General features: G+C 48.4%; 2 protein-coding genes across 2 annotated transcripts; one reads left to right on the top strand and one right to left on the bottom strand.

Annotated features, from left to right (window-relative positions):
* Positions 1-2089: 2089 nt before the first annotated feature.
* Positions 2090-8128, top strand: efcab14 (EF-hand calcium binding domain 14). The gene is made up of 8 exons (XM_030114743.1): positions 2090-2731; positions 5057-5205; positions 6086-6231; positions 6686-6784; positions 6862-6975; positions 7071-7223; positions 7298-7574; positions 7653-8128. The coding sequence occupies exons 1-8, from the start codon at positions 2556-2558 to the stop codon at positions 7814-7816; spliced, it is 1278 nt and encodes a 425-aa protein (XP_029970603.1). The 5' UTR covers positions 2090-2555; the 3' UTR covers positions 7817-8128.
* Positions 8129-9245: 1117 nt separating this feature from the next.
* On the bottom strand, positions 9246-11165 carry znf830 (zinc finger protein 830). Its single transcript, XM_030114744.1, has one exon. It carries the CDS (start codon positions 11039-11041, stop codon positions 10019-10021), a length of 1023 nt encoding a protein of 340 aa, XP_029970604.1. The 5' UTR covers positions 11042-11165; the 3' UTR covers positions 9246-10018.
* Between the last annotated feature and the right edge of the window lie 643 nt (positions 11166-11808).

Raw genomic sequence — 11808 nt, 5'->3', positions numbered from 1 at the left:
TGTCGAAGGAGCCATATCCTGCTTTTCCCAGCCCGCCAAAGGCATCTCCAGTCAACAATAAGCTGTTTTATCACCTCTACACTGCAGAGGACTTTGCATTATGAAATATGAATAATTCTATCTGCAGCGTTTTCGACAGGAAGTCCAAACAGCTGGACTTCACGTTACCCCGGAACCTGTATAACAGCATGACCATGACGAGAATAGATGTGGGTTCAAACCCCGGTCAGGATGAGGAAGGACCAGGTGGGCCTTTAGGAAAGCCTGTTGCACTGAATGCCTTTACCTCAACAATGAGCGTTACACAGACCAGCAGAGTCAGACCAGCTCGAATGGTTGGCGTCAGGTGTTGTGGAACCAGGACACCCTGATGAGCCTACTCACTCAGTGTTCGAATATCCAAAGCAAATAATTGTCGCAGTTGGAGATTGACGGGGCACAGTGTGCCTCATCCATGGTACAAATACGCTACTGCAAGGAGGAGTCAGGACGCCCAGTCAGTATGGGAGTGATGACAGCATCACCACCAAACGATGAGATTGGGTACCAAGCCCCAACAGAAGAACCGCTCAAGGGAAGAGCAGCTGACCTGAAAGAGAAGATCATGAAGTCCTGGAGGAACATACCTACCTGCTGCTTGCCAAGGCTAAAGAACAAAGTACAAGAAAAATCACTACTGCTAAGTATCCCGACCCAGGACATCACCCAAACCAACCAGCTGATCTACAGTACGGCATCAGTCATCCTAGAGATGCTTGGCTACGAGATCAACAGCATGAGAAGCCAGAAGTCAGAGCTCCATGGAAAAGAAGGCTAGAGGCAAAAATCAAGGCCACACGGAAAGAAGTTAGCCTCCTGACAGAACTGAACAGAGGTGTGAAGCTTAAGAAGAAACTACCGAAGAATTACAGCACAGCTGTCAACAGCCAAGGCGCTGGAGACTGCTAAGCAAAGACTCACAGCCCTAGCTACCCACCTAAAGAGACATACAAGAGAAGCGGAAGCCAGGAGAATAAACACAACATTCTCTAATAACCCAGCAAAGGTATACTCTCAATATCAGGGTAGTAAGACCACAGCAGACTCACCCAGGGCGGAGACTGAGCAATACTGGAAGAGCATGGGAGAACATCATCAGAGATCTCTGTCCAGAATGTCCAGAAGAGCACAGTGCTAGGAACAGCTGAGATCCTGCAAAACCCTCGAGCTCCCAGACCTCTGGCAGAGGACCCCAGCAACACAATCTGGTCTTCGTTTAATACGTACAAAATGCAAACACTAACAAAATACTTTAAATGACAAATAAATGGAACAGGCCAGTGGATTTTTTATGTCTACTGTATTAATTCTATGAATAACCTAAAATTTTGGGAACTTAAAAAAACAAAAACAACAAAAAAATAAAAACAAAGATCTTAAGAAAATAACATAAGAATGACGTGTTCATTTTCTCTTGTCATCAGTATGAACTGTAACCCTTAAACATTCTGTATTTTACAGCTTTTGTTGTTGAGTGAACAGTAAACTTCTTCATTTGAGTTGCTCGCTGTCAGTTTAGCTTTAGCTCCAACAACTCAAACATATCTATGTCATAAATTAGTTTTCACTTTACATGTTTTATATGTGTTCTTCTTCATGTCTGGAAATTCCAAAGTGCAGGATTTGTCATATCAAATCAACCTTATCTGAAAATAGAATTATTTATTCATCTAATTATTTACTTCTTTAATTTGATTAATGAATCTGTTGATTTTTTTGCACATTTTCCCAAATCTCAGCAAACTAGGACATAGAACTATAAAATGATTGATAAATAATTCTCCCTAATTTTGAATAGATTTCTTTAGTTCTCAAATTGAAAATGAGCGCAAATACTTTTTAAATTTGACCTGTTCAGATTTTTGTTGTGGTGTTTTTCTTGGTTCCATCCAGATGCAGCCCAGCTGTTTGGAGCTGTAATACCGCGTCTGTTCAGAAGGTGCCAGTGTTTGAAGCTGTGATTCTCGCTCTGTCCAGCAGGTGGTGCTGTCGCGCTCTCTGTCTAAAATACACACAGGAAGACGCCTCAGCCAATCAGCGTTGAGCTTACTGAGAGGCTCCGCTGGGCCCAAACAACACAAAACCGGACGACCCGGCAGGTTTGCGGCCACAAACTTCACAATTACGCCACAGACAAGGCCCGGGTTGTGATTTTAAAGCCTTTTTATTGCCTCTGCGGAATGACTGACGGCACAGCGAGAGGTTTTAACGCGCGGTGAGACGATGTGACGGCTCCGTGCCGACTGTTAGCCGCGTTAGCTTTAGCCTCGTTAGCTGTCAAGCGACAGTCTGCGGAGGAAAGTTGTTTTGCTTTTTACGCCGTTTATGAGTCTAATGTCGTGTTTCTCCGCTGCTGAACGTTTCCGTGTGAGGGTAGAGTAGAGGAGGCAGCCAGCCGGCTGACAGACAGCCAGAGACCGGTCAGCTCCGCCGCTACAGCCAGCAAACTGGACCAAAGTTTGGACCTGGTCGGGTTCAAGTCGGGCTCCGCGGGTCCGCTGACCCCCCAGAAGAAGATGAAGAAGAGGAAGGAGCTCAACGCCCTCATCGGGCTCGGCGACAGCAAGAGGAAGAAGACCAAGAAGGGCTCCGGACACCGGCTGCTCCGAACCGAGCCGCCCGACTCCGAGTCCGAGTCCAGCTCCGAGGACGACGGCTTCAGCGGGCTGAGCGGCGGCGGAGGCTTCGGGAAGTGAGTGCTGGTCGATAACTTACCGATAGACCTCAAGTACCGGGTAATCATGTGAAAAAAATAAACAAATAAATAAAAATAGATTAACGGATAAATAATGTTAAAAAAAAATCTAGGGTAATAATCCAAACTCATCCTAAATACAGGAGTAACAGTGTAATAACAATAATAATACCGTATTATTAATGTAATAGTGTAATTGTAATATAATCATATTGGGGTATTCAATTTCAACATCCGTGGTCATAATGTAAAAGGTAAATAAAAATACTGGGGTAGTAATGTTAAAAAAAATACCTGGGCAATGTAAAAAAAATACCAGGTTACAAATTTCAAATGCTTTGGTAATGATGTCAAAAACAAGACAATAATGTGAACTAAACCCAAGTCCCAGGGTAACAATATCATAATAATAGTAATGACAGCAATAATATTAATACCTGAGTGATGACGTTCAACAGCTGGGGGAATAATGTCAGCAAGTGGCATTATTCTGGGGTACTGGGGTGATAATGGGAAAAAAAGTTACTGTAGTCATAATGTGTAAAAAAAAAAAATAAATAAATAAAATAAGAATAATTAAAACAGAGTTCCAAATTCAGAATAAAATCTTAATGATCCTGTTATAGGTTTCCCATATGTTATCTCATATACATGACAATATCATGTCAAATTAAAAATAGTTTTTTTAATAATTTAAAGTGTATTTCTTTAACTTTTATAGATTTTCTAAATATATCAATAAAGTTTTATTAGCTAAATACAAATATTAGAATATCATGTTTATTATTTAATAATTTTTCTTTAAAATGTGTGTGTTATGAATATATAAATCCTGCTGCCAGACTGTGAATGTGACAGTAATACAATGTGTTCTTAAAACGAGTTAGATTTTTATTATTTCTTGGTGTCTTCTGAAAATGATGCAGAGGTAGTACATATTAAAAATCTAAATATTCGTCAAATGATCAATAAACTGTGTGAATAAACTGTCAGTGTAGCTGAATGTCACCTTCAGAATAGTGTTAACTTCTCAATGTAATAATTCAAATATAAAAGATTAAGGTGTGAAGTTCTGAAAGGGTTTTATTATGCAAAACATTTCTCAGCTTCTGAAGCACTTTAAAACAATCACAGCTGGCCAAAGTTCTGAACAGGGAAGCATGAAACAAATATAAAGATAAGATCAGTAGTAATCAGGTTTATATAAGATGTGTGTTGAAAGTCTTTATCGGAGCAGTGGTAATATTTTAGTTTATAATAAAACCACATGAGTCATGATATGACATAACGCCACACACCATGCAGCGTGCACATTGTCTAGTTACAGCATTTGAACAGGAACACAATTAATATGAAAAGTAATTTTCCAGTTTCTATTGTTACACTGCAGTCGGTATTTTTTTTGGAAAAAGGAAAAAATAACCTTTTTTCTGAAGATATGTCATAAAATATCCAATTGTACTTGGTCAAATTCTAATTTCATGTTATTTAATTATTTTTCCTGCTTTCAAAATGCCAGTGTAGCAGTGAAGCCAAATAAAGTGAAGAATTCTGCATGAACCAGGCTCTTTAAAGGGTTAACAGAGGGTTTTGAATCCAGGAAGTTCAGACGTAACTCTCCAGTTAAAAGTGGAGCTGCAGCATTTTTTTTTTTTTATGCAGGTGTGAAGGAGCTGCTGGTTCAGGAGTGTGAGGAGCTTTAATTTCCATCTCTTAATCCAGTCGTGGTTAAAGACGTTGGGTTTATGATGGAGGAGCGGAGTGTAAAACTCCATCTCACCCTGGGATTTCTCACTTCAATTGCTGGCATTGACCCCGGTATCGGCAGGTTAATTCCCATCAATAATCTGATAATTAAGCCCGAAGTAACAGGAAATCCAACCAGATGCGTCGCTGAGCCACATCAGATCAAACTCAGAGCCTGAAATGAAAGATAGTTTATTGAAATCAATAAATCTGCTCCGTCCATGAGGGATGAGACTCAGTTCCTCTCCCTGCAGATCAACGTGTGGGTGGTGTCGCTTTGCGTTGTGGGTCTTTGCTTCTCCACCAGGATGTTGCCTTCAGGGTCTGGCACAGTGTGGAACTTATCGCCGCTGCTGGGAGGCATTTGCAGTCGGGACTCGCTCTCTCCCTGAGTCGTTCAGATCGCTGAGCGTCTTCTGATATGATCTGATGGAGCGCTGCACGGCGGCCCGTGTTCCAGTGAAGGAACCGGACCAATTCCCCCGACAGCCGCTGAAAATACCCTCTCATTCATAATGAAGGAACCCCGTGTGTGTGTTTGTGTGTGTGTGTCTGTCTGTCTGTCTGTCTCTGCAGGAGGAGCTACACGCAGTGCTGCAGCGTGTGCTACCCCCTCTTCCTCTTCATCATCCTCGCCGCCTGCGTCATGGCGTGTGCTGGACTCATCTGGATGCAGATCGCTCTGAAGGAAGACCTGGATTCCCTGAAGGAGAAACTGCACAGCAGTAAGACACACACACACACACACACACACACACACACACACACACACACACACACACACACACACACACACACACACACACACGGCTAACGCAGCGTGGTCCTCTGCTGACATGTTTGTGTCACAGTCGTTGGCATGTAAAAACCTGAAGCAGAGGATTCTGTTAGTGATCAGGTCAGATTAGTCATCTCTCCCGCTCCGTGTTTCAGGGATCAGGTCAGATTAATCGTCTCTCCCGCTCCGTGTTTCAGGGATCAGGTCAGATTAATCGTCTCTCCCGCTCCGTGTTTCAGGGATCAGGTCAGATTAATCGTCTCTCCCGCTCCGTGTTTCAGGGATCAGGTCAGATTAATCGTCTCTCCCGCTCCGTGTTTCAGGGATCAGGTCAGATTAATCGTCTCTCCCGCTCCGTGTTTCAGTGATCAGGTCAGATTAATCGTCTCTCCCGCTCCGTGTTTCAGGGATCAGGTCAGATTAATCGTCTCTCCCGCTCCGTGTTTCAGGGATCAGGTCAGATTAATCGTCTCTTCCGCTCCGTGTTTCAGTGATCAGGTCAGATTAATCGTCTCTCCCGCTCCGTGTTTCAGTGATGAGGTCAGATTAATCGTCTCTCCCGCTCTGTGTTTCAGGGATCAGGTCAGATTAATCGTCTCTCCCGCTCCGTGTTTCAGGGATCAGGTCAGATTAATCGTCTCTCCCGCTCCGTGTTTCAGGGATGAGGTCAGATTAATCGTCTCTCCCGCTCCGTGTTTCAGGGATCAGGTCAGATTAATCGTCTCTCCCGCTCCGTGTTTCAGGGATCAGGTCAGATTATTCGTGTCTCCCGCTCCGTGTTTCAGTGATCAGGTCAGATTAATCGTCTCTTCCGCTCGGTGTTTCAGTGGAAACCAGCCAGAAAGCTTCATCCAGTGAGATCCCCAAGCTGAGCGAGGATCTGAAGAACAAGCAGAGGAAGCTGGACGAGCTGGAGAACGGCAGCGTCGGCCTCAACAAGCTCTGGACCAATCTGACAGAGATGAACAGAAAGGTTAGAGGTCACACACACATTGTCCCTGCATTCTCGGGCCTAATGTGTTGTACTAAAATGAGTGATGGTGAGCTGTCAGACGGAAGACGCCTCAGGAGGCTTCAGGATCCTGGTTCTACCCTACGCTCCCCCCACACCCCCATCTATTGCCTCCCGTACCTGACTGTGTCAGAAAACACTGATCCTGCTGCTTCATCATTTACCCTGAATCTCTGTGACCCAGTTTGAGGAGGAAACTTCACTGATCTCCGCTTCACTTCCTGAAGCTTTAAAGGTTTCAAGACGTTTTCTGGTAGAAGCTGAATCTGAATAAAAGCTCCAGGAATGCTGGATGCTAGATTGCGATTTACCTGTTAAGCGGTCGTTTACATCTGATTGGACCAGTCTTTCTTATCAGAGCTCTCAGGCGGGTTGTTGATCACCAGAGCAGTAATCAGTGGTTCTGGCTCCTCAGATCGGCGTGCTGGACTCTGCTGTGAACCACCTGAAGGCCAACCTGAAGTCTGCGGCGGACCTGGTGGGCCTGCCCACCACCGTGGAGGAGCTGCAGAAGGTAAGGCTCCGGATGCGGCACGCCGCAGGTAAAACCAGCGCCAACGCCGGAGCTCACCCCGCCGTTCTCCGCCGCAGAGCGTCGCCACCATCGGCAGCACGCTGACCAGCGTCCAGCACGACGTCCAGACCATGCAGGAGGCGGTGCAGAGCCAGAGGAAGGACCAGGAGAAGACCGCCGCCGCCGCCACGGTACGTCCAACCTCACGCCGGCTGGGTCGCGATGCGTTTGAGTCCCGGTTTGATGCTGGGTCCAGTCCAATCCAGAGATTGCGTCTGCTCTGCAGGACGTCACCGACCTGAGGAAAGCTCTGAGCGAGGCCAACCGGACGGAGGAGCAGCACCACACCTGGACCGACGAGCAGATCCACGTCCTGCTGTCCACCGTGGCCGACCTGCACCAGCGAGTGGCGTTGCTGGAGAACGGCTCGGCGCCCGGCGTGAGTCCACTGCTCTGCTCGCACTGGATCCTCTGGACAGGAAGGCACGCTGACGGTTCTTCTTCTGGTTCCAGGCTCAGGCGGCCGGCGGCGGGGGTCCAGCTCCCGGCGGGGGTCCAGCTCCCGGCGGGGGTCCAGCTCCCGGGCCAGTGAACGATGTCACGACGGTTAAATCCTCGACGGAGGACCCGGTGACGCAGCCGCAGACCAGCAGGAGGCCTCGCTTCCTGAGTCCAGCCCGCGTGAAGAGAGCACCCAGGTCAGGGACCAGCTCCGGGTCTGGGTCCGGGTCTGGGTCCAGGTCCCTCTGTCCTAAGAAGCTGCTGCTCCCGCGTGTGGCTTCACTCAAAGGTGAGTTTGGTTCAGATTGACCTTTGACCTTCGGGGGGGGCGCCGCTCCTCTCACAGCTCCCTCATCACCTGTTTCAGACCTGCAGGAGCTGTTCCAGTCGGCGTCCCCCGGTCTGACCCAGCAGGACCTGGGCAGAGTTCTGGGGCCGTCGGCTCTCAGCCATCGGACCTTCGGCTGCTTCGACCGCGACGGAGACGGCCGCCTGTCCCTGCGCGAGCTGCGAGCCGCGGCTTGGATGTGAACCCGGCAAATGGACAGTATTGGAGCATGTCGGAGGGGGTCAAGGGGCCCAGGGGGCCCCCCGGACCTTCTCTGTGACTGCTGCACTGAACTGAATATTTAACACCCCCCGTTTCCCCCTCACCTCCAACACGCTTCGGTTTTTAATCACACGAGCGACCGTACGAAGACTTTCACCTCGTTCTTTGATTCCTGTCAATGCATTACCCCCACTCTGTGTGTGTGTGTGTGTGTGTGTGTGTGTGTGTGTGTGTGTGTGTGTGTGTGTGTGTGTGTGTGTGTGTGTGTGTGTGTGTGTGTGTGTGTGTGTGTGTGTGTGTGTGTGTGTGTGTGTGTGTGTGTGTGTGTGTGTGTGTGTGTGGCCGGCCCCGCCCCCTCGACCTTATTTATCCCGCTCAGCGTAGGATTTTATGAATGTTTACAGACGACTACTCTGATTTTAGACTTTCTAACTGACACGGGGACGGAGCGCCACTTTTTAACGCTCTTCTGAGATCAGCTCCGTTGTGTGTGTGTGTGTGTGTGTGTGCGCGCGTGTGCGTGTGTTCCTCTGTTTGTTTTTTTCCTGGGATGTTTTGTTTCTTGCAACTGACAGCAGAAAGACCTGTGTGTGATGTGGACGTTTCTGTTTGCCCTCAGCCGTGACTGTCAGGCTCCCCGCTTTTAGCCCTCAGTGTTGACTGCCAGGCTCACTGTTTCCTCACGCTGTATTTCATTCACTGTACATCCTGAATTCCACCTGGGAGTGCTCACAGAAGGTACAGGACCTGATGGGACTTCTCCTGACACCAGTGAGCCTGCCAGTTCCCTTCTGAGGGCAAACCGAACCCACACACAGTGTGTAGAAATGGAAGCGATGGTCCTGCTGCTGCATCAGCCTCCGTCACATCTCCGTCTGTGTCCCTGTTCTTCCTCCGCCTGTTGTGTTTTTGTCTTTTAGTTGTTGTTTCTCAGACCTGAAGGGCTATGAACTCCGGAATCACTGGGAAGAAAGCGAGAACTGGTGATCTCATGTAGCAATAAGCAGATGATGTAGATGTTAGCGTGGGCGGAGGACGGCGTGGAGCGAGCAGGTAGTGTACGAAGCACTGAGCATCACTGGAAGCTGCTGGGTGGAGCTCTCCGGTCTCCATCTCCACCTGTCAAAGACTCCTCCCGTGCTTTGCATGTCGCTTCCCCACGTGACCGAGCAGCGTGTTGATCAGAGGGCTCTGCTCCTCGGGAGGTTCCATGAATGTCGTTTTGTTTGAACACCAATGAATAAACTCACAGTGAACGGTTTCATTTGTCTTCATTCCATCAAGGAAAGAGAAAAAAAAAAAACGGCCAGAATAAAGTTGCCTAATTTACATATAATTCAACTGCTGAAGGAGAATAAACTGGTTAATTCAGATTTAATAAAGTTAGAATAAAGATTTCAGGCGTTTACAGAGTCATTTAAGCTTTATTCAGATTTAAACGGATAAAAAGTCCCTTGTAAACACACCGATTCATTCAGAACAGACAGCAGAAATTCAGTTCTGCGTTTTTAACAAAATAAGAATTTGCCAGGAAATTGCTACCTGAAAAAGTTTTTCTACATCAAATTGATGATTTTTTGGTTGAACTTCAGTAACAATGTCCTGACTGAAGGTTTAACTATATAAAACAGCTAATGTAGGTCAGTTTCTGGAACTTGCTGGAAGCATAAACGGCAAATTCAAAATGAAAAATCAGCTCCTGCTGCAGCAGCCGAGACACTTTCAGATGAAACCTGAAGAATTAACAGACTTTAAATGAAAAGCCTCAAACTGGCACCAGATCCCAGACAGCTGTTCATGTCTTTTATTGTGAAAGAGACGTTAGAACATCTATCAGCAGAGACTGAGGAGATCTATGAACTCCTGCAGGAGGACTCCGGTGTGGCTGCACGGTTCTCGGTTCTTTATCAGGTTTGGCTTTTCATTTTATACCGTTTTGTTTCGTAATAAGGCTAGAAATCTCACTGCTGCTGAACCCACCGTGTTACAGCTTTCAGAGAGCAAGATGAGCCTTTACAGTCACACTGAAACCTTTTAATAACTTGAATCTGAAACACAGAAAAGCGTGTTGAGGATCTGGTCCATCCTGCTGCTTCTGAAGCAGCTGAGCTCAGTGTCAGTCTCAGAGCTCAGGCTCCAGCAGCAGGTCCTCCTCCTCCTCCTCCTCCTCCTCCTCCTCCTCCTCAGGCCAGGGCTCCCTTCGCCCTCCAGTCCCGGGACAGCAGCCCCAGCAGCTGCTCTTCATCCTCCTCCTCCTCCTCCTCCTCCTCCTCTACCTCCATGCTCTCCTCCTGCTCCACCCTGGAGGAGGCCCTCCTCCTGCTCGCCACCACCTCCCTGCGGTCCCTCAGCAGCTCCACCCTCTTGTAGCACTCGATCTGCTCGTCGATCTCGTCGATCTGCCGCTCCAGCCGGCCCTCCTCGTCGTCCTCCGCCACGATGGCCTCGGACTTGGTGTTGACCTGCCGGATCTCCTTCTGGAACTCCTCCCACTCCTTGTCCAGCTGGTCTTTGGGCGCGTCCACGTTGCGGACCTTGGCGTCGCGCACCGGGTCGTCGAAGAAGCCCTCGGGCAGCGCCTCGGCCATCTCCTTCCGCTCCTGGGGGGCGGGAGGCGCCTCCGCCTTCAGGATGGAGCCTGAGTGGGAGATGGCGGCGGGGGCGGGGGGGATGGAGCTGTCGAAGAAGTCTGCGGGGAGTCCCGCAGCTTCCGGCTGCTGCTGAGGGGGGTCCGCGCCCCGCTTCTGCGCCTCCTCTTCATCATCCCCCTCCTCCTCCTCATCATCATAGACTCCTGCCAGCAGGCTGAGACCCGCGGACTTTCCGGAGGAGGCGCCGTCCCCGGCTCGAGCCCTCTTGCCGGTGTCGGCGTCGTCCTCCCCGTGCGGGGCTCTCCTCTTGTGCGGGCCCGCCGGCTGGCTCTGCGGGACCTGCGGGATCTGCGGGACCTGCGGGCTCTTCCCCTCCTTCAGCTCCGCCACCCGCTCCTTGTGCGGCTTCCCCAGGACGTGCGCGGGCCACAGCAGCTCGGACTTGACCGCCACCCCGCACAGCCCGCAGCTCAGCTGCCCCGCGCCGCTGTACTTGGCGAACGGGGACTGCACGCGCTTCTTGTCCGCGTTCTGCTTCTGCTTCTGCTTCTCCCGCATCAGGCGCCGCAGCTCCTCCTGGCTCACCGCCTTCTTCCCCTTCTTGGAGGCGGACATGCTGCCGACAGGCGCCCGGAGCGCGTCGTTGTTGTGTTCCTGCAGTAATAGTAGTAGTTGTTGTTGATGTTGTTAGCCTCGAAGCTAACGGCTCCGCACAGAACGGCTTTCTTCTTCTTCTCCTCTCTGCTTTATGGCGGTACAGCGCGGCGCGCCCCCTCCAGGATGGAGGAGGAACTGCAGGGTAAAACCGGTCACGGACTTTCTTTCATATGTGAGATTGTATCTCTAAAATAAAATAAAACCCAAAGTACTAGAAAGTATTTGTTCAATCCCACAGGGGAATTCTTTCCAGTGTTACCCCAAACAGAATAAGATATAATGAATAGAATGTTTTCAGATCCCACACTCCTCACGTAAGGAACACACACACTGGACATACACTCTTAAATCAGGACTGAAAACATCATCATCTGCTCATCATTCAAATAAAAAAAAGTTGGTGATTTTATCACCTTCATCTTCAAAAACGTTTTACTTTGTCTTCTTCTTTTTCACACCTTTTCAATCCCCTTGTTTAAATATTTATTTCTAAAGCACGTCTCTCATTAAAAAACAGCATACAGTGCTTTACAGCCTTGAAAACAAAAATCACTATGTAATAACATAAAAAAAAACAGTCACACTTTCAGTTTGTTTTAATTTCCTTTATTTCCCTGAAAAACACTGATTTTTACTCCTTTTCTGAATGAAAGATTTGCCACACATCATGTGTCAATGTTCCCACAGAAGTGATCTGGAGTGTTACCATGAACTTCAACACTTTA

This window comes from Salarias fasciatus, chromosome 18 (assembly GCF_902148845.1).
Source record: "Salarias fasciatus chromosome 18, fSalaFa1.1, whole genome shotgun sequence".
Lineage (NCBI taxonomy): Eukaryota > Metazoa > Chordata > Actinopteri > Blenniiformes > Blenniidae > Salarias > Salarias fasciatus.
Note: the sequence above shows the minus strand (reverse complement) of the source record. Positions and strands in the feature narration are given on the sequence as shown.